Genomic DNA, 23,849 nt, shown 5'->3' on the forward strand with positions numbered 1-23,849 from the left:
CCATAGCCTCTATTTCATTTGCATAGTAGCCTGAACCAAGTGCCCTCATGAGTGTAAGTGTATATTCACAACAGACCATTTATTTTACCTTACACACTCGAGCTACTCGAGCTACTCTGGGCACCTGGGTCTTCTCATATATGGATGTGCTCTCCTCTCCAGCACGTTCAGTGAAGAAATAGTAGATTTTGTCATCATCTCCCAAAGAGCTCCTTACGCTCTCCCTGACCAACACAGAAGCCACAAACTCTGCATCTGCAAGAGAAGGGGAAAGGTTAGCATGGTCTTTCAAAGAAAAGTGTCTAAGGCTGCTGCTGCTTACACAGGGGAGGTCAATGATAGTGAGCCATGAGTCTTTCAAGGAAGTGAAGCCGGGGCTGTCTGTTCATACCTTGAATTTTCCAGAAGACAGCTCAAGTGGCTGGCTGTCATTTTCTGGAGAATGGAAGTAGGCTATGATTCAGAGATACAAAGGCTAACCCACGTAATTGCAAGGTTGCTTTTACTATCTAGGAGGGTGAGGAACGAAAGACCTGAGCTATGGCTCTAGGACCTACCATTCAGCCAATGCAAGGAGGATTCATCAGTCCTCAGAACCCGCTGGTGCCGGTTGCGTCGGATGTCTGGTAGGCTGCGGAATTCATAGCGTGTTGCTGTATATAAACTGCCATCTGGGAAATAAATGCAGCAAAAGCAATAAGGGCATGCTGATCCCAATAGATTTGTTCATTATATGATCAACCTTTTTTTTCTTTAATAAACTCTTCTCTACGTCTTCCAGATCTGTTAGAACCACTGGGGTCTGCCAAGGACATGGCAGTTTTAATTTGGTTAGACGCAGAAGGATTTTTCAAGAAATAACCCAAGCTTTACTCACCCATGACATTTCTATAATAAACAAGCAAGAAAATATATTTATATGCAACCCACCTCCAAGCAAGTCTGGTTGGATTACAGATTAATGAAAACATTTAAAGACAGAGGAATGAAAACCAACTCCCTCCCCACCCCCAAGAATAAAGTTAGCACAAATGACAAAGCTGGGAACAAATTTTAAAAAGAAGCTTCAATCACTCTCAAAAGAGCGGAAGTGTTTGTTTATACAACTTGCTGCCTGAGGTGGGCACTGCATGGACAGCTGGGCTTTGTTTTCTGATATCAGAAGAGACTGCAGCTTCTCCATCACTGGAGGTTTTCAAGAAGAGACTGGACAGCCGTTTGTCCAGAAAGGCATAGGATCTCCTGCTTGAGCAGGGGTTTGGATAGAAGACCTCCAAGGTTCCTTCCAACATTATCATTCTATATTTATGGTTTGCATCAGGAATAGGAAAACTAAGTGCAAAGGACAGAGATACACTAGACCAGGGGTGTCAAACTCAATTTCATTGAGGGCCACATCAGCATTGTGGTTGCCCTCGGGGGGCCGGGTGGGTATGGCCAGGGTGGGCGCGACCTACTGGATGGGCGCAGCTGGAGTGCGTATGGCCTACTGGGTGGGCATGGCCAGCTCTACATCATTGGCATCAAGGGTGCCTATGGGGGCCTGGGCAGGAGTAGGACAGATCTGGGGATCTCTGGCAGAAGGAGGGTCTCTGAGCCAGGGCCAAGGCAGAGGGGACCGTTCCCTCACTGTTTCCAGGATGGCTTCGGGGGCCACATGAAACCACTTCGCGGGCCGGATCTGGCCCCCGGGCCTTGTGTTTGACATGTCTGCACTAGACTCTCAGGCAACGATCACTGGTTTTGCCTTCCTTTGACGCTACACGCAAACCTTCCATACACATTTCAGGGAGGAATTTCTCACTCTGCCCACTCTGAATTCAAGCAAAGTTGCAGCGTGAGAAAGGGTTGGTGAGAATGGAACTACATACCCACAATGAGGCCTGTATAGCCATGAGCAGGATCATAAGGGCATTTTTCTTTCCCTTCCTCAAAATGAGAGGGTAACACGAATTTGTTGGTATCCTGCAGAAGATGAATAGAAAACACAAACCATTCTTAAGACACAGAACTCTGCCTTGAAGTTCTTGGAATTTCACTATCCCACTGAGGAAGGAAATACGGCACTTCATGTTCTGGGAGCAAGAGAGAAGACAGGAAGGGATTCTTTCTAATCAGTTGTATGCTCACTGCAAGATGCCTTTTGGGACAAGGACTCCCATTCTTCCACATACTCACTGCCCTTTTACAATACTCATACTTCCAGTTAATCAGAATCAATATGGCTAGCTCATTATCCTTTTGTTAGGCTACAAAGATCAGCATTTTCCAGAACTGAGATTACTTCTCTCTCTGGAGGACATGTGTGTGTTTGGTGGCAGTTTGTTAGTGCATATAATTGTAAGAGTAAACTGTGGTTTAGCACAGAACTGCAGTACCTGGCCTGCATGTGCTGTTCGCCCCCAAATGTTTGGGTACAACTTAACGCAAGTGAAGTTAACCCATTTATTTATTTGATTTTATCCTACCTTTATTACTTTATAAGTAATTCAGTGTGGCAAACTACACATAATACTCCTTCTTCCTATTTTCCCCACAACAACAACCTTTTAGGTTAAGAGAGGGTCACCCAGCCAGTTAATGTGACACAAGATAAAAATTGTGTTACATATTATCAGAATATAACCCTATTGATTATATTTAATTTTGATTAAATGTTAATTAAAAGAAAGCTTACTTTAGATCTGGTTCTACCTTTTGGAGTATGCACCCGTCCCCCGAGCTCACAAAGGATACCACACAAAGGTTTTTGGCTCTGAAATGGTTGCACGATTTTGGTTTAGCATAATAGGTGAATTCAGTGTAATTTCTACTGGTCAATAAATACGTTTTTCTGCTTCCATTAATATTTTTCACAAAAGGCAGAAACTTTCGCTCCCAGTTTTTCCACACATTGTTTTTAGTTTTTTCCAGAAGGCAAGTAACTTTGGAAACTGAATCTCCAATGGGAAGATATTCTACAAGGCCAATCTCCAATACTCCCAAATTGGGGAGACGCAGTCCTACGTAGCCAAGCTGTGAAGAACTTTATTGGTTAAAAAAAGCATTTTAAATTGCAACCAGAAAAATAGAGAGCCAGTCCAAAATTTGCAGAATAGGTTTAATATGCACTTTGTGGTAAGTACCCATGATTTTTTGCACCAAGCAGGGATTCGGGATTTTTTTTAACGGCAGTCCCATATAGAGTATCTTGCAGTAATCAGTAAGTCTCCTGTTCTAAGACTGCAACTGGTCTCCACCCACTTATCCAGAAGGAACCATGAACCCAGGAGAACCCTCAAATTATGGACCTGCTCCTTTATTCCTCTCTCCTGCCCAAACCCGGTATCAAAATTGTTTTTAAAAGTAATGGCAGTTGACTCAACTACAAAAATATAATTGGAAATTGGATGATTTCCTATTTTCTACTCCAGGGGTTGATTTTGAGTAAAAGCTCAAAGCCCTCCCAATGAACCAGATGGTTGGCCACAGTTAGCATGAAGCATTAACTAATTAGCATTAGCTACTTGGCCTGAGGAGCTGCACTCAGTGTATGTGGATTGAAAGTGACCTAACTCTGATACATAGCACCAAATGCCTATGCCAGACTCTCAATATATCCAAATCATATGTTGTGGCAGATTTACTACTTTGTCTTGATCTACTGACTTAACATACTTTATACCAAATTACTGAACATTCTTTTATCATGACTGATAACAGCATGGAATAATCAACCACCATTTAAAAATAAAACACTGTAAAGCAAAACAAATCGCAGTCCAAAGACCCAGGTCACATCGCTGTTCCCATCTCCTCTTCAAAATTGGGGGGGGGGGGAGAGAAGGAAGGAAAATAATGAAATATGTGTGTGTGGGGGGGGAGGAATCATACTACTTGTACTTAATTTACATTTCTGTCCTGGCCATCTCTTAATACTTTCCTGCCATTTTGAGGGATTATGCCTTTCAACTGCAACTTGGAAACAAAGGAAACTCTCGGGTCCAAAAAAGACTGTCCCTAATTCCAAAGTAACAATTTAGAGTATAACAGTTACTAATAGAAACATTTTCCAGAAATTTCTAGGAAATAAAAACAGAAAATAAATGAAAACACAAAAAGATCTGGAAAAACAAATAACCATTTTCTTTTATTTGGACTTCTCTCATTCTTGATCCAACAGGTATATGAGAAAATATTTACTCTGAAACATAAGCATTGATGGAAAACAGTCTTAGCTTTAAGACTTAGCTTAGCTTCCTTTCTCTCCCCATTACACTCCACTCCATTGCACTCCTTATCACTCCAACCCACACCACCCTACCTACTGGGGTCTATGACAATTTGCCATGGCCAACTCACCATGGCCAACTCTCCACAGCCAACATGCCACAGGACAACTCATTGCCTGACAAAAGTTACATTAAGAAATAGTGGAATAGATAATTAAATAAAGGATGCAAAAGGAGGGACAGAATGAAATGTGAATGGCCAAAATTAAAATAACTTTTTATTTATTTTAAATAATTAATTAGAATTCTTAAATTGTTCCGCAGTGAGTTGTCCCATGGAGTTGGCTGTGGCAAGTTGTCCCATTCCCACTCTACCATACCCTACCCTGGATGGACTGAGCTTGGTTCCTTAAAAGAGATGTAGAAGAATGGTGTGGATTATTCCAAGACCATTTCTTTGAGGACAGTGCAATGGTCTAGATTAGAAGAATAAAAATGCTAGTGGGATGGAAGTTCCCTTTATTTATAAAGAGCTGCCTAAAAGATATATGTATGAAAGTGACACAATGCATGGAATTAAACATAACAAGAAAAAAACATCATTGTTAGTATAGTTAAGAGACAAGATAGTAGAAATAGATGCAAATTGTAATTAAAAATAGAAGGATGCAGGATAACATGTAATCCAATCAAATGATTTATGGAAGCATCATATTACAAATGAATGGAAGAATAAAAGAAACAACCCCCCCCCCACAGATCTCTGTTCAGCAAATTTGAAAGTATATGCTTCAAAGCTTAAATGCAATATTCAAGCAACAGGAAGAACTTTCATCCTACATGTAATTATGTAGAGACTGAAGTGGTTATTCTGTCACTTTTGTTCTCAAACTCTAAGAAGAGCTTTTATTTTTCAAAAATAAACTTTTGATAATTGTGTCAACTATATCTTTTAGTTTAGAGGTCTAAATTTATGCTAGGATAATATAATTTATTTTCTTTCTTCTGTTCCCTTTATGTCTTAGTTTATTTTAATCACTATTATATATTGCATTTTTGGCTTGCTATATTTCACAAATAAAACTGAAATATAAACATGTATACCATCGTATCTTGCAGTACTCAAATCTGTCACTTATATAGAGGTTTCACAGGAGTTCTTGTGGAAGGATGATGTTACAAAGACCAGATCATGACTCATCCTTGTTGTATTATACTTTAAAACGGACTTTATAGATCAATATGAAAACAAAAGTCGGAAAAGAATAAAACTCATCTCAGTTTTAAGGGATTATAATTTTTCTTTTTGTGAGACATACCAAGATCAATTTGACACTATCTATTAAATCCGCTTCTCATGCTGGTAATTAAAAATAGAGGCAGTGGGAGTATAACAAAAGTTTACCAATTCTTATCAGTAACGGTTTTTGTTCTTTGAGATTTGTCTAAGCCTGACCCTCTCTTTGGGGTGTCATAAAACTTGGGATTTAGAAATGCATTCAATTTATTTTCTACATTTGAGAAGTCAAGACCCATTCATTTTTAATTTCATAATAAACCAATCTGTTGTATTGTTTTTAATGAAATTTTTAATGAAATTCAGTACATTCTTGGAGTCCTTTGTCTGCAGTATTATAGATATTTTGAATCCATGTCCTGAATACAGAGATCAGTATCAATAATATAGACATTAAAGCTAAATAAGCATTATATCTAGGATTAAATAAACCCTTAAAAGACAAATGTTGATATTTTTTCCTTCAAATGATGGAAAGTGAAATTATATACAATCAACCAATAGTAGAAATGTTCCAACAATAGAAACAAGAAATCCTATCACTAGTGACATCTTATTACATGACCTACTTCACTTGGTACAGTAGTTAGAGAGAAAATATAGAGTATTTTCCCAACTATAGCCAACTGTATTTTAATGTAGAGAGAGTACCATTTATCTGCAACAGATGTACCAGCTTGAAGAACAATGGATCCAACATAAACAAGAAGCAGCTGAACAGGCCTTCAGCCCCACTTTGCTCTCCACTGCATAAAAGAGCTATTGAACCATTATTTTTATCAACAAAATCTCCTTTATTTGAGTACTACCAAGGATGTTGATCCCTGTTGTTCCTCGAAAAATCCAAGAATATATATGATACAATTAATAACACTGTGAGATAGGTTAGGCTGGAATATTATGATATGTCCAAGGTAAGCTTCAGGGAGATCTGAACAAAAGTCTCCCAGATCCCACCTCACTATTTTTTTCTGGACTGCAAATAATAGGATGCATTCCAATATTAATGAAAAGAATGCAACGTGAATTTACAGAGACTTAATAAAGGTATATTTATACTTTAATTTCCCTATTCTTTAGGGAAAATAGTCTTCACCATCTTGGTGACTTTCATGGACAACTGGATGAGAATTATTGTAATTATAATTTAACATACAGAAAGGTTGAATTTGGCAAAAGTTGATTTTATACAAACAAAATTAAAAATTAAAATATTAATCTAAGGTTAACTGGTTCCTGAAAATCACCAAAAAACAATGTGGGATAAATTGGCAAGTTCTGCCTTCATTATGGCAAGCCACAAAGACAGATTCTCACCCTCCAGATCTTTTCATTCCTTGGCAGGAATTAGCAACAGAAGAGCCAGGACTGCAGACTGAATTATTACCCCTAACAGAATATACCTACAACCAGTTCTGTATCAAAAAGCTGTTGAACAGAATAATGACTGGGAATATGAGAAACCAGTGAATAATGATTCCTTCAAACTTATTGGAGTTAATTGTTTAATTATGATTTAGTTACTATCACCCTCACCTCACCGCCCATAAGTAAAATGAAAGCCCAGAGCAGTGGTGAAAACACTCACCCCCACTTTTACTTACGATGTAAGCACAGAGTGGGTGGAAGGCATATGTACCACAGGCATACAGATGGGTTGAATTTAACCTCTGCAAAAGCTTGACATGATTGTAACACTCTGTCTGCAAAAAGAAAGCAAGAACATAATTTTCATAATATTTCTCCTATGTTTTCTCATTCATTAAAGGTTCAAACAAGCTAGTATCATAACACAGCCAGAAAGAGGCAAAGGCAATGCACTCACCTTGTTGTTTTTGCCTTTTTTCAAGCATTCTGCTTGCTTCTCAGGAGATGCTTCCCAATTTAACTGCAAAGTAACACAAACTGAGTTCATTTTTTCTTTCAGCCAACCCAGCACAGGAAACAGGGGTTAATTAGGACATTAAAAGCAAATTCTATGAAGCTCACAAAACCCATTTAGAGTTCATATTTGGTCTTGTTCAAAGTAAGTGGATTTAACTAAATATAAAACAGGAGAGTACTAGAGAGTTTTGTAGTCCATTTATTTTTAAAGGTCCTTGACTGAAATGAGTTTCAGCTTTTGCTACATAAAGGGAACAGCCAAGTGAAGGAATGGAAAAAAATAGCTTCTTTTTATTATTGGAGGGGGTGCCTTCAGGAGCTACTTTCTCATATTGAATAAAAGAGAGCGGGAAGGTAAGTATAAGGGCCTCAAATAAGAGTACAAATATATTATTTCTAGACCTGCCATTTTGACCCTGACTTGGTTATACATCATGCTAAGCCACAATGTACTGTATAGTCTGGCTTTCTAAGTGATTGCACTGTTTACAATGCTTTGCCCTGAAATTCATGATGTACTTTAACCATATCATTTGAGTGGCTCTTGACAGCCTTCTGAACATAAATGTTTCATTCTTGCCTTCCTGTGTTCTGTATTTTAAACTGTCTATAAAACATTTTATACTGTTTCAATCTATATTTCTAATATATATTTTGCCTGCTATAGACTGCTCGAAATTTCCAGTAACAGTTAAATAGCATAAAAATAAAATAAAACATATTCAGTAAAGAACCCAGCTCTTCCCCTACCTTGGTGAATAATAAGATAAATGAAATCTCAAGTTCATGTGTGCTGCAGAATCCAGATTATCCCCCTCCCCCAATTTCTATTTCCTTGTGAAGACAGCCTTTGTGTGACAATATTCTGACCTAATAGAGACCATGTGTACAGAACATTGCATCTTAGTTATTTTTATTTGCCATGTTACTATGCCTAAAATGTGTGTGTGTGTATACACATACACACACACACACACACACACACACACACACACATATAATGGACAACCAATGAAACAATTAAAAAAAGATAATAAGCACAATAATATATAATCTCCTTCCTTAAATGATATATACTAAAATATCAACCAATGCAATTCTACATAAAATAATAAAAAGAAATAATCTATTCTAAGAAGGTCAGGGAAAAAAATTCTCTGCATCTGTTTTCCACATATATCTTTCTCCTATAACCTACCGGTAAATTTAGAGAGAAAGGAGGGGGATTTGTTCCTAGTTAAAGCAGAAACGGAATTGCACACGTTTGATTGGCCAACTCTCAGTCATGGATACCTCCCTAATCAAAGCAGATTTCAAATTTAAATTGAAAGGAAAAATATTTCAGGCAATAAAGAGTGGACGAAAATCTAAAAAATAAAGTACTCAACCTTTCTGAAGTATAAACTGTGATGTGTATGCATTGCTCTTGAGCCTATCTGAAGAACACACACACACACACACACACACACACACACACACAAACACGCACACACACACAAATGTACATTTACCAAGGGAAAGACAGCAGTCATGGCAAATGGATAAGATAAACACTTACTTTCTGATAGGAGCCATCAGTGGTATCAGAGATGTTGCTGGAACTTAAGGAGAAGATGGCCCCCCTGGCTCCCACATACAGAATTCCCTTCTCTTCTTCCAGTAAGAGGGTGGTGTAATTCTGGGCACTGCTGCTAAAACGCCTTGCATATTTCAAAGCTAGGGAGAAAAAGAAAGAACTTTTATAAACAAGAACACAGAGACATTTGACACCTTAAAGGGTTACTAATATCCTGGGTATTATATTGCTGGACTGAAGTAAACCAATGAGGCATGAATTACTATGGAGCAAGCAAATTAATTCTTACATTGCTATTCAAAATAGGCATAACATCCTTCAAACAGATTTTTAGATGTAATGTTAACAAATCTAGATTAGTTGCCGGTTTACTTCAGGGGTGATTCAAGGTGCTGGTTATAACCTTACCTAAAGCTCAACATGGCACAGAGCTGGTAATTTGAGGGAGAACTTATCTCCATTGGGTCTACCTGTCAGATTCCAGTTGGTGCACCATGGGTCTATACCAGGGGTAGGCAACCTCAGCTCTTTTATGACTCATGGACTTCAACTCCCAGAATTCCTGAGTCAGCTATGCTAACTCAGGAATTCTGGGAGTTGAAGTCCATAAGTCATAAAAAAGCCGAGGTTGCCTACCCCTGATCTATACAATAAAAAATATCATTATCAGAATCCAGAAAGCAGAATTTCTCTGTGTTCTGGACAGCAACAACGACCTGATATTTTGCCTTATGCAATTCTGAACAATTATTTTAAGCATTGTATAAAGCTACAAGACATCACAAGCAATTACTGATTTTTAAGTACAGGTACTATTGAGTCATTCCTCCAAATAAGTTTTTCCAAGAACCTCAGATCATTCAGTAAGTATTCAACATCTTAACACAACAAAAAAGGTGCTGATGACTCATCCCACATAGACACTCATCAGACTCAAGAACATTTCAATTCATGTGTTTTTAAAACAATTTTTATCGATTTTGTAAGTTTTTTCTTAACAATAGTTCCTCTCTACTTTATGTCTGTGCTACTAAAAGGAAAAAGCTTAGACACCTTTAAGTGAATAAATGCTTTACAACAAAGCTTCAAAGAGATACTGGCTGGTTAGCCTATGACGTTTTGCAGCAACAATAACAAAAAAGCTTGTGGTACTACAGCAATTAACACGTTTATTACTCCTTAAGTTTTTGCAGATGACTTCATCAGTTGCACTGAGTCTTAAGAAAGCAGCATTATAGATAAAGGTAAAGGTTCCCCCGCACATGCATGCTAGTCGTTTCCGACTCTAGGGGCCGGTGCTCATCTCCGTTTCAAAGCCGAAGAGCCAGCGCTTGTCCGAGGACGTCTCCGTGGTCATGTGGCCAGCATGACTAGACGCCAAAGGCGCACGGAACGCTGTTACCTTCCCACCGTAGTGGTCCCTATTTTTCTACTTGCATTTTTACGTGCTTTCGAACTGCTAGGTTGGCAGAAGCTGGGACGAGTAACAGGCACTCACTCTGCTACATGGCACTCAGGATTCGACCCGCCAAACTGCTGACCTTCTGATCGACAAGCTCAGCGTCCTAACCCACTGAGCTACCGCGTCCCTTAGCATTATAGATACAGACAGGCAAACATACACAAATATACTTAAACAAGAGCTGCTGGGGGGGGGGTAGAATGAAAGAAAGGAGAATAGTGGAAAGAGAGGTGAGAGACGAAGTAGACAATGACTGCTAACAATGTGATACTGTAGTTAGGTGTGACACAAATATCCTTGCATTAATGAGCTGGTTAACTACGTGATTAAAGGCTGCAGTTTAATCTATAAGAAGTGGTGCTGAATTTTCTAATAAATTGTAAATCAACCGTTCTGTAATCTAAATTGATCTTTTTCACTCCTCTGCTCTATTAATGAAAGCATATTCCAGTCAGTTTTCCTTTTGGTCTTTCTGTGCTGCCATTTCTGCATATATCATCCCGAAGGAAGAAGTGCCTATTCCCTAATTTGCGAGTATTCTTGGGTTTGATGATAAAACTGCCAGAAGAGATGAAGCAGCTTCTAGGTCTGAAAAAGGATCTGAGTCATGTTTGGGGTGTGATCTGATGTGGATTAATAGTTGTTCCAGGCTGGGTGAATGTCTTTAAACAAATACACGCTTACCACCAAAGTCTTTGAAAGCAAAACGTCATCATCCAGCATGGGCTGTTGATCACAATTATTTCAGCTTCCCCATAAATACGTTGTTCCCTAGATCATCTCAAGCACTAAAAGTGCAACCTTATGCATGTCTATTATACAATACTGTACTTGCTGCCAAGAAATTGGTCACACGGTTGCAGTGTGAGATTTTCCTATACTTCACTGTTTTCTAAAGAAAAATGCTACAATGATTTAAAAAATCTGAATATACGGTTATACATATAACAAAGAAATGGTGCTCACTTATTATTTTGCAGCATAACTTACTTCACAGGATTGCTGTGAGGGTAATAATAGAGGAGACTAATATGTGTGCTGCCTTGAAATCCAAGTAGAAAGACAGGCTATGTGAAATAATACATGTATAGGTAGTCCTCAACTTACAACAGTTCATTTAGTGACTGTTCAAAGTTACAGTGGCACTGAAAAAAAAGATGGCTTATGACCATTTTTCAAAGTTATAACCTTTGCAGCATCTCCATGGTCATGTGATCAAAATTCAGATAGTTCATATTTATGACGGTCGCAGTGTCCCTGGGTCATGCAATCACCTTTTGCGACCTTCTGACAAGCCAAGTCAATGGGGAAGCCAGATTCACTTAACAACTGGCTTACTAACTTAACAACTGCAGTTATTCACTTAACAACTGTGATAAGAAATATCATAAAATGGGGCAAAACTCACTTAACAAATGTCTCACTTAACAACAGAAATGTTGTGCTCAATTGTGGTTGTAAGTTGAGGACTCCCTGTAATTTCTAAGCCCTAAATTAAGAGAAAAGATGATTTAAAAAATCAGATGCATAGACTTTATTATAAAATAATTTGTTTTTACACAAGATCAAATCCCATAATGTTTGATATTGATAAGTTGTAGAAATGCTGCAGTTTTGCCATCTTTAATAGTTATTCTATATATCCTTAACTGGGAGCCAATTCTGTTAGAACTCATAGAACTTAATTTTAAGTAATTTCACCCATTATTAACCATGATTTGTTCACTAATCCATGATGTCTAGCTTGAAAGTGAATACAGGTAGTCCTCGACTTATGACAATTCATTTAGTGACTGCTTGAAGTTACAATGGCACTGAAAAAAGTGACTTATTTTTCACACTTATGACCATTGCAGCATTCCCATAGTCACATAATCAAAATTCAAAAGCTTGGTAACTGACTCACATTTATGACAGCTGCATAAATATATACCTGGGTCATATAATCATCTTTTGTGGCCTTCTGACAAGTAAAGTCAATGGGAAAGCCAGATTCACTTAACAACCATGTTACTAACTTAACAACTGCAGTGATTCACTTAACACCTGGGGCAAGAAAGTTAGTAAAATGGGGCAAAATTCACTTAACAACTGTTTCACTTAGCAACAGAAATTTTGGTCTCATACCTGTACAAAACTTCAACCATCTACACTATTAGCTTAGCATGAGATCCATTTTGAAAGTGACATGACTTGGATTATAACATCAATTTAAATATATTTATTCATTAAAAATGAGTGGGTTTTGCAGTAGGATTCATAAAAATTGATAACAACTAAACTTCACCTGTTCACAGACTTACAATCCAGTAGGAAAAAGGAATATGGTACAAAAACCACAAGTAAAACCAGTAACTGCTGTAAAGTCACTAGTATTTAAACTACGTATTGGAATTTGTCTGCAAAACTACCACTAGATGACCACTAGATAGAAGCAAAGAGTTTTCCATTTCTCTTTGCTGCTATACAGTAATAATGTGGATGGTTGTAGCCTAAATATGGTAGTTCTAATAATATTGTTTTCTTTGACTAGATGGAACAGAAACTGTTAAGTAGATTTCAGCTTTCCCATCTGAATTAATCCTGATAGCTTAGAGTAGGCTATAAATCCATTATGTCCAGCCAGATGTATGATGGCTGGGAATTACAGCAGCTATATAGTCCCATATTGCAAGGCACCATGTTGAAAAAGCATCCCCAAATTTCTCTCCTCTGCAGGCATTTAATAAGAGTTGCATAGGTGGGCTGCATACCTACTGAATTTCGGCTTAGTACCCCAAAGGGTTATTTTTTATGGCAGCGTTTCAAAACTTTGAACCTTTCAGGTGGAGCTATAATTCCCATGCCATATTTAGTCACCATGTTACCATGCTGGCTACAGTGATGGGATTATCGTTCTATACATCTTCAGGATGCTAGGTTAAGAATGCTGTTCTCTACAATATGAATTAAAACTAATTAAGAGATGGTTCTTCCTTCTTATCAAGACTGTGTTTTTCAATTGAAAATGTGAGTTTCAGAAACCTTCAGTGTGTGGGTGAATGAAAGGCAGAAAACTGAGCATATGATTGACTTAAAAAATAAATCTCCATTTCCTCAGACAAGCATCAGAAGAAACACTAAGCCATATAAATACACCAGGGTAAAACCCAAAGCATTTTATTTCTAACTTGTAAAGCAAAGTAGATTAAACTTATTCTAGTGATATCAGATCATATTGCTTTTAACAAAAGCACCTCCTATTGACAGAAAACAGTGAATTATCTGCATACCATCTGCTTTCATAGAAGAACTGAAAACGTGTGAGAACTACAGGCACAAATTTTGCTTGTCTTATAAAATGAACTATTTTGTTCAATTCTAGATGTGTAAAGCTATATTCAGCAATACCTTTCAACAATCATCTTGGCCTCCTCTTCTAAGAAAGGAAAGGAGAAAACCCCTTGAGAGAAATGAGAAAGAAACAATCATCTTGATTGGGACACAAAGACCTTTGGGAGCCAGCTACCTGCATAATGTGCTATTTATATCACCTAATGTAACCTCCTTCTGAGGCTCTCGTCAGAAAGCAGCTCATACCAGCACTGGCAGTCTAGGAAATCGTTTGAAATCCTGTGTGTGTGTGTGTGTGTGTGTGTGTGTGTGTGTGTGTGTGTGTGTGTGTGAAAAGAAACAATTCTCCAGACTAGCTTCCCTCTGTGAGCTTTCCAAGTAATTCCAAAAATTCATTTCACAATTACCTTTCCTAAATGTAAACAGTATTTATTGGAAAGGAATAACTTTTTCATCTCCCACCAATACATAATCTCTAACACTTATACTGTAATGAGGGACATAAGAAAATTATTTGGGCAAGCAAGAAAACCCTGCACAAAATATTGGAAGTTAGTTATTGGATACCACGTATTAGTTCACCAGCATTAGCGATACAGTGTCGATATAAATTTTCTAATATCTAGAATATAGAATTCAGACCACTTTGAAATAGTTTCCCTGATATATAAAAACTAGAGACATCTAATACAGAAATGAGGAATTTGTGGCTTCCAGGTAGTATTATCTTACAACTCCCAGCAGATTCCATTATTTTACAATTCCCAGTAGCCCGTGCTAGCAGTAACAGTGGACAGAGTTCAGGAATGTCTGCAAGGTTACAGTTTCCCATAACTAATCTAGATGTAGCCTTTATAGAAAATCATGTTTTAAGATTCTGCACTCTTTCCAATCTGATGCCTTTCAGATATATTCAATCACATGTTAACAATTCCAAGTTGACATGGCCTTTGATCATTTTGTATTTGTTGTTGTTGTTAACTGCGAAGTCGTGTCCGACCCATCACGACCCTATGGACAACGTTCCTCCAGGCCTTCCTGTCCTCTACCATCCTCTGGAGTCCATTTAAGCTCACGCCTACTGCTTCAGTGACTCCATCCAGCCACCTCATTCTCTGTCGTCCCCTTCTTCTCTTGCCCTCAATCTTTACTAGCATTAGGCTCTTCTCCAGTGAGTCCTTCCTTCTCATTAGGTAGCCAAAGTATTTGAGTTTTAGCTTCAGGATCTGGCCTTCTAAAGAGCAGTCAGGGTTCATCTCCTCTAGGACTGACCGGTTTGATCGCCTTGCAGTCCAAGGGACTCGCAGGAGTCTTCTCCAGCACCATAGTTCAAAGGCTTCAATTCTTTGGCGCTCAGCCTTTTTTATGGTCCAACATTCACAGCCATACATTGCAACTGGGAAGACCATAGCCTTGACTATACGCACTTTTGTCTCAGCTTTTTAGTGTGCTGTCTAGATTTGTCATGGCTTTCCTCCCGAGGAGCAAGCGTCTTTTAATTTCTTGGCTACAGTCCCTATCTGCAGTGATCTTGGAGCCCAAGAAAATAAAATCTGTCACTACCTCCATTTCTTCCCCATCTATTTGCCAGGAATTGAGAGGGTCGGATGCCATGATCTTGGTTTTCTTAATGTTAAGTTTCAACCCAACTTTTGCACTCTCCTTCTTCACCCGCAATAAGAGGCTCTTTAGTTCTTTTTCACTTTCTGCCATTAGAGTGGTATCATCTGCATATCTTAGGTTGTTGATATTTCTTCCGGCAATCTTTAATTCCAACTTTTGATTCATCTAGCCCTGCCTTTCTCATGATGTGCTCTGCATATAAGTTAAATAGGCAGGGCGACAGTATACAACCTTGCTGGACTACTTTCCCAATTTTGAACCAATCAGTGGTTCCGTGTCCAGTTCTCACTGTCGCTTCTTGGCCCACATATAGGTTTCTCAAGAGACAAGGCTTTAGCATAGTCAATGAAGCAGAAGTAGATGTTTTTCTGGAACTCTCTAGCTTTCTCCATGATCCAGCGTATGTTGGCAATTTGATCTCTAGTTCCTCTGCCTCTTCGAAATCCTGCCTGTACTTCTGGTAGTTCTCAATCCACATACTGGTGGAGTTTAGCTTGTAGGATTTTAAGCATAACTTTATTAGCATGAGAAATGAGTGCAATGGTGCGATAGTCTGAACATTCTTTGGCACTGCCTTTCTTTGGAATTGGAATGTAAACTGATCTTTTCCAATCCTGTGGCCACTGTTGAGTTTTCCAAATTTGCTGGCAAATTGAGTGTAGCACTTTTACTGCATCGTCTAAGATTTTGAATAGAGTGCTCCAAATAACATACTGCTTATGAAAACACCAATTCTGTATATGTACTATGGCAAACACAAATGATGCATAAGTAGAAAGGACAGTCTTAATGCACCAAATTGCTACATAATACATTTCTATACCTTGATGATGTCACCTGCCTTCCTAGAGCAAATATGTTTTCTGAACAAAGCTCAAACACCGGAGAGACATTCTTGTTGTGCTGCAGCCCTAACAAAGAGGGATCAGATCAGTAACAGATGGTAGATACCTGCCTTTGAAATGTCTTTGCTGAACAACAATACAGAGCTTCAGGATGAATCTCAGCAGAGAGAATTGTAGCACTAACATTCCTTTCACCCAAGAGAATGCTAGTTCTAATTATGAAAGAGAACATGATTCAAGGCCAGCAATTAACCTCATTGGTCTCTTGAGATGTCATGAAGAAAGGTGACATTCACATTGGATGGCTTTCTGCAGGACACTCTTTCCTGGCTGCTTTCCCACTCATTTCATACCATTCTTCTCAAGGTTGCCAATCTTAGTAAATCCACTGATCAGGATCATCATTCCATTACCAAAAGTTCTGCAACGCATTTCATTTTTTAAAAAAAAATGGAGAAATTTGCACGTGCATAAAACTGTGTTTCTTAGAACTCAGGGCCATTTAATGACTACTGGATATTAGTTATAAAATACACCAATATGAATATCAGTAACTATCACACAGACAATGCTGGGGAATCAAGATTGAAATTAAGGCTGGTGAAAGAAGATTGAAGGTTTTTGCCATTTGCATGTGTCCCCTCATGACAGCTTTATTCTGCCACAGCCCCCAAACACTGCCTTCATCTCATCTTCAGCCATGCTGAATATATCCTTAAGGTTGTGGTTGGCCATGATAGTAGTGTTTTCCACTTAAACCAATAGCAACCACCAATAGTTTCAGGACACATTTAGAATGTATTGCATTTTCATTACCCATGCTGACAGCCCCAATTCTTTACATTAAGCCAGACCAGGGGGGTGAGGCAGGGGGAGAGCAGAGCTAGCTGCTAGCAGTTCCCTGAAGCTGCTGAATAGCTTGATTGAGGAACTGTGGGGTGAAGTGGGCTTCAGCTTAGCTGGGCGGCTCTCCTACTTCCCAAACTGGTGGAGACAGAAAGTTAACCGTCAAAACCAGCAAGAAAGCCAGCCGTCCTACTTTACCACACAGCTCCTCAATCCACTCATCACTTACAAAGTTCTGTCTTTCACTGAACCATCACTTTTCTGAAAATCTATTTACCTGCTTCCCCTGCTTCAATTAAATTCAGAATGAAGATACAGATGCTGTTCCTTTAACATACCCAACCAGTCAAGTATTCCTGCCAGCAGTTTTGACAATCCAGAATCAAACTGGGTCAAAAACCATAATTTTGGGCAAACAGAATCCCCATATTTTATTGAGGAAATACCTGGTGTCCCAAGATTTTTTGGAGAATATTAGCAAGGTTTCATGACATCACTACACCCTTTCCTACTGAGCAGGTAGGCAGCAGTAGATAGAGAATGGATATTGCATTCAATCAGTGTTTGGGAGGTTGTTACATAGTGCGAGGCCTTGGCAGTGAGTTCTGTAATGGAGACACTTGTTTTTTCAACTATTACTTTTTTCCAACAATTTTTCTTGGAAGACTATATATAAAAATATTTCACTCGACATTCTCCCAACACAGCTGACTCAAAGGAATTTAATTCCTGGCAATAGCAAATCTATTTTGGGGCTACTTTAAAGTGCCTTGTGGTTAGTTGACTGGATCAATTGACTCATTTTTAATGCTCCTGACCTAAATATGCACATTTTTGGAACAAGATCAATATAAGGAAACACTTCCCATGAGGTTATTTCAGCAGCGCTAGTCAGGAAGCCTCCAAAGATAGAAAATCTGCAGTAGATGTATTATCATTTGTCACCTCACTACAATGGCTGAAAAGAATTAAAAAGAATTTTACAGTACCTTGAGAATGAGGGTTGGTTTCTAACATTCTTAGAACTAGTGGCACATTTGCAATTTTGAAAACCTGTTGGCCCTCTCAAAAAAATATTCCCCAGTTTCTGCAGTCTTCTCAATCCCAAAATGGCTGCCATGGGGGGCAAAACCACCTACAACCGCACTGTGGGTCAGTAATCAACCAGCCATCCCCTTTATCTGTTTTCAGTGGGATGGTTCCTACTAGGATGGTGGAAATCTTTGAAAAGGAAGGTGTTGCAATATGAAGGCGGGCATCCCTAGCATCTTTTTTCTTTATATTTAAGCAGTGGTGTTTTTTTGCCAGGCTTTTCCAATGGCTTCTTAAGTGCCCTTGGCTATCTTTACCTATGTCTGCGTGCATAGCCAGTTTTCTTTCTTTTATATTCTCCAGGCATAGATGCAGCCTAAAAAGCTGCTTTAATAATTCAGAAAAATATATTTAGTGTCCACTCCTGTCCTATGTATCATAAATGTATCTTCCAACAGATGTGTACTTTCCTATCTCTTATGTATGCAAGTGTAATACTTGCATACCTATGACCAGCAATAATATGATTGGTATTTTCTTGTTATGCTGGAAAGCTGATACTACAAGTTGTTTGTCCATTTCTACAGCTGATAATATGCAACCGATAATATGCAGCAAAGGACCACAAGTATTCCCTCTTGCAAATAAAACCCCGAGATGCAGCTGCTCTCTATGAAAAACATGTCTTGATACACAATAAATCGTTCAGTTGGAAGTTGGGTAAAATCCTAGTTTAGCCGTGGACTAAAGTAGCTTTTCTTCTATTTGTATAAAGCAGAAATTATATACTTTGTTGTAAGAGAGTTTTGCAGACATAAGGGATAAAGACAGTTGTTTATATTTTTATAAGTTATCCTAGTGCACACAAAACCCTGACATGGAAAAAAGCTGACCAATCTAAACTGAGTTAACTTCCAGTGAAAGTGTATAGGGCCAACATACAAATTATCCACACTGTTTGATTACCATATTTTATTTCACTTTCAGAGACAGCAAGCAGCTTAGCCTCAGGTGATATTAGCTGCATACAGTCTCATGCAAAAATTAAACCCAGATGGCATTTCAGCAAGATGAAAAAATAGATAGCAATTAAGCAATGTTGCTAATCAACTTCTGTCTATACAAATGCTTCACTACTCTGAACTTTCCTCCATCATTTGTGTGATCTGATATAAACTGAAATATTTAATTCTCTGTTTTCTGAGTAACTAGAATAGAATAGAGCTGGAAGGGACCTTGGAGGTCTTCTAGTCCAGCCCCCTGCTCAAGCAGGGGAATCTGTACCATCTCAGACAAGTGACGGTCTAGCCCAGGGGTAGGCAACCTTGGCTCTTTTATGACTCGTGGACTTCAACTCCCAGAATTCCTGGGAGCCGGCTAGCCTCTTCTTAAAAATCTTCAGTCATGGAGCGCCCACGATTTCTGGAGGCAAGCTGTTCCACTGGTTAATTGTCCTCACTGTCAGGAAGTTTCTCCTTAATTCCAGGTTGCTTCTCTCTTTGATCAGTTTCCAACCACAGTTTCTTGTCCTGCCTTCTGGTGCTTTGGAGAATAACGTGACCCCCTCTTCTTTGTGGCTGCCCCTCAAATACTGGAACACTGCTATCATGTCTCCCCTATTTCTTCTTTTCTTAGACTAACCAAACCCAAGTCCTGCAGCTGTTCTTCGTATGTTTTAGCCTCCAGGCCTTTGATCATCTTACTTGCTCTTGTCTGAGTTTTTTCCAAACTCTCAACATCTTTTTTGTGATATGGTCTGCTTCCAGATATAGACAGTCCTCATTTAGTAACCACAATTGGGATGGCAAATTGGTCAATAAACAGAGCAGTCACTAAGTCACACTCTCAGCCAAAAGCAAGTGAAACAGAAGGAATAGATTGTTTTCTTGTATTTTTGCAAGGATGGCGCAGAGCTGCAGCAGGCATGGCTCAATGTCATTCTGTTAATCTTTTCCTTCAGCCTTTTTTGAAAAAGCAGCATAGGCACACATCCTTTTGAGCCTCAGGGGAATTGGATGGCTTCCTTAATGTAAAGGCAAGAATGCCTCATATGAAAAGACAAATACAGTATCTCTGCCCTCTGCCTACAGCGAAGGAGGGACATGGCTACAGGGCAAGTTAAAAGCTTCTAGAGTATCGGTTAGCCAGAACAAAGGGATTCATAAATCACCCAGGGCATGCAATGCAACTGGCAGTGTTAGTTTTTTAAAGAACAATCCCACAACATGAAAGGAATTGAAAAGAGGTTGCTTTCTTCTGTAAAAGAGAGCAGAGGTGGGGGCCTTCACTGAGCAGAACTACCTTCTTGAGGAAATGTTATAGCAAATGCATTGTTTTATAATATTTTGCATCTACAGATTGTCTCAGAAAATATCATGGAATGGAGCACAAATTCACTCTATCAAAAAAGGACCTTTTCTTACCTGCACTTAACCATAGCAACCTCCTTTTTTTCTACCATGTCCTCATCATGATGTGTTCCCTTCAATCTAAGATCATGAGAAACAAGCTTAAGTCATCCAAAGATGCACCAGTGTTAAAACTGTATTTCTTCCCCTTATTCTCAAAGCACCCAAGGATAGATAGCTTCATAGTGAGTAAACTCAGTCTTAATTTATCATCTGCTACTATATTGGAAGGAATTCAAATGAATTAAAACTCAGGGAGCAAAGGATCAGCCATGAGGACAGCAGATTTCATGGCAGAAAAGTTTTCTGCCAACTTGAGGGCAGATGGAGAATCTGTTAACTAGCCATGGAGAAAGGCTACATTTTAAATTATAATTCCTCACCAATCTAAAATTAGGTGAAGACTAACAGCTTTTCTGTTTTAACAGAATTTCTGGAGGTAGCACATTATTTTTTATTGCTAAATGTTGGGAGTACCACTAACACTGACCATCCACAGCTAACTAGTACATTTCCTCTACACTATAGTACAATTTCAGCCCAGAGGTTACTCATCTGATGTATGAAGGTAAAAGGTAAAGGTTCCCCCGCACATGCGTGCTAGTCGTTTCCGACTCTAGGGGCCGGTGCTCATCTCCGTTTCAAAGCTGAAGAGCCAGCGCTTGTCCGAGGACGTCTCCGTGGTCATGTGGCCGGCATGACTAGACACCAAAGGCGCACAGAACGCTGTTACCTTCCCACCGTAGTGGTCCCTATTTTTCTACTTGCATTTTTACGTGCTTTCGAACTGCTAGGTTGGCAGAAGCTGGGACGAGTAACAGGCGCTCACTCTGTTATGCGGCACTCGGGATTCGACCCGCCAAACTGCCGACCTTCAGATCGACAAGCTCAGCGTCCTAACCCACTGAGCCACCGCGTCCCTTTTCTGATGTATGAAACAACTGCCCTATTCTGGATTTTCTTTCTCCTTTTCTGATTTTTATCTTGGGATCTGAAAACTTGCAAGCTTATTTTTTATCAGTTGGATTGATCTTGATAGAAACTTTACTATGGATTTTAGAGGGGTTTTTTTGGTCTTGAACCAGCTCAGCTATTATTGTAAGTTATTCTTTTTTCAGAAGCAAAGGGTGTGTGTTCCATTTGGAAAGAATAATTAATACATGCCAGATTTATTTCTGGAGATCCTTAGATCCATCATAAACATGATGCCATCACTTCAATTACCCTTAGGAAAATAATCTCTGACAAGTGCCAAGGAAGTGGGAGAATTTTTGATGAAATCTTGATTATAACAGGGACCCTTAAAACATACCTCTAGAATTAAATTTTGTTTTTTTTTAAATTGATGTACCTGACAATAGTAATATTTTACTATAACACATGCATCTTAAGAACTGTGGCTACTGAGCTACAAAAATCCAGACAATTATGAGAGGGCAGCAGACGCTGAAAATTCTATCTTTGTTGCCCTTTAGTGATCATCTGGTATCCCCAAATTATTCACCAAAGGTGAATTATTCACCAAAGGAAAGTTAATACAACCCAGGTGGCCAGAAAGGCCCCACAGAGGGTTCACTTTCTCAGGGTCTTGCAGAACAACAGGGTAGAACAATGGTTTATGACCCTCTTTTACCGGTCTACTATAGAGAGCGTCCTCTCGTATGGTATTGTGGTTTGGTATGCTGGTCTGATAGCCACAGATAGGAAGGCATTACAGAGGGTGGTGAGCATAGCACAAGACATTGTGGGCTGTCCCCTGACACCACTGGATGACATCGCCAGGGCTTGCTGCCTTGGAAGAGTGAGGAAAATTCTCAGGGATGACTCACACCCTGGATGGTACCTCTTTACTCTCCTACCATTGGATAGGAGATACAGGAGTATAGCCAGCTGCACCAACAGGCTGAAAAACAGCTTTTATCCATGGGCTGTTAGGCTTTTGAACGGGAAATAATTTTTATAAACTTTATGCATAATTGACTTGCGAGGCCGGTGTGTTGTGCAATTAGTTCACATGGTGTAATAAGATTTATTTTATTTATTTATTTGATTTATATACCGCCCTTCTCCCGAAGGACTCAGGGCGGTGTACAGGGCAATAAAAATAAGAATACAGGATACAAGATTTAAAGTTAAATGATTGTGCCCAACGTAGTAGGTTAGTTAAAATAATGTTAAAACCCAAACCCATCAGGCCAGGCCGGCTTGTTCGAATAGATAAGTTTTTAGATCACGCCGGAAGGAGCGAAGGTCGGGTTTGTGTCACTGTAAGCTGGGGGGTGGGAGGCTCAGCCAATCTCAATGTATACATGGTTGTACTTTGACAATAAAGGTTCATTCATTCACACAACATCCTACCCTAAATTGTGGTTGGCTAATTTGTAAGTGTGTCATATGAATAAATCACTAGTGATTAAAAGTTTCCCTATCTGGTCAATAGAGCTGGGGTTTATTATCATCTTTAATCACAATCCATTTTTGGTCTATGTAGCATTACATTAACTCTCTTTTGCTTCTTCTGTTAAATATAATTTTCACAAAATGTTTTCTCTACGTAACTATGTTCAACACTTACAGTGTTCAGACAAACTTTTCCCAGGACTTCCTCATATTTGTATAGTGTGAGGTAGGGTTGATTAAGGTTCAGAGGAATCTCTTGTCAGGCTGGTTTTAGAGTCTCTCGGTTTGCTCTGAATCACAGCATGGAAAAGAAAATTCCCCTTGTGGAAATGTTCACTCTGGCCACATTTACTACATATCCTCTCCCTTTGTACTGGTTGAAAATCTAACTACTTTTACATAACTCAGAGCACTCAAGGGTTCATCAATTTGTTCTATCTAGCCTTTTTCATCTTGAAATAGCCTTACATTGGAGGTCAGAAGAATATGGCACCCTGGTCAGTATAAACGTTGCTGGGTTGAAGAAATATACTATCCAGGAGACACCTGAGTCATATTTGAATGTTATTCGTCACAGGAGAAGCTCCTTCTATCCATAGTTGGGTTCTGGTCTCGGCTTCAATTTAGCAAACCTGCCTTTTTATTCTAAGAATGATTAAGAATATTGATTTCATTTTATTTGAGGTGATTGAATATTTTTGTTGCCTTTTCACTCATTACTAATAGCAGGAAATAGGCACTACTGAACACCAAAGCAACAACACATAGTCCATATTTCAGAAAACTCTAAAGGAAGAGGAAAGGATTCCTCACAGAGATCAGGTTCCTATATTCAATGTGCACACATCCCATTATTTCTTTAACCATGAACTAGCTAATGGACTAGGTCAGGGGTGTCAAACTCAATTTCATTTAGGGCCGCATCAGCATTG

General features: G+C 39.0%; 1 protein-coding gene across 7 annotated transcripts in view; it reads right to left on the reverse strand.

Annotated features, from left to right (window-relative positions):
- Positions 1–23,849, reverse strand: part of SEMA4G (semaphorin 4G) — a 106,705-nt gene that overhangs the window by 14,521 nt on the left and 68,335 nt on the right. For all 7 annotated transcript variants that reach the window (XM_083363671.1, XM_083363666.1, XM_083363669.1 and 4 more), the window contains 6 exons: positions 8,951–9,108; positions 7,334–7,396; positions 7,113–7,211; positions 1,872–1,965; positions 558–671; positions 89–255 (listed from right to left, as the gene is read on the reverse strand). In XM_083363671.1, the coding sequence (XP_083219797.1) occupies positions 89–255; positions 558–671; positions 1,872–1,965; positions 7,113–7,211; positions 7,334–7,396; positions 8,951–9,108 (695 nt within the window). The remainder of the gene's footprint in view (positions 1–88; positions 256–557; positions 672–1,871; positions 1,966–7,112; positions 7,212–7,333; positions 7,397–8,950; positions 9,109–23,849) is intronic.

Source organism: Vipera ursinii (assembly GCF_947247035.1).
Source record: "Vipera ursinii genome assembly, chromosome: 5".
Lineage (NCBI taxonomy): Eukaryota > Metazoa > Chordata > Lepidosauria > Squamata > Viperidae > Vipera > Vipera ursinii.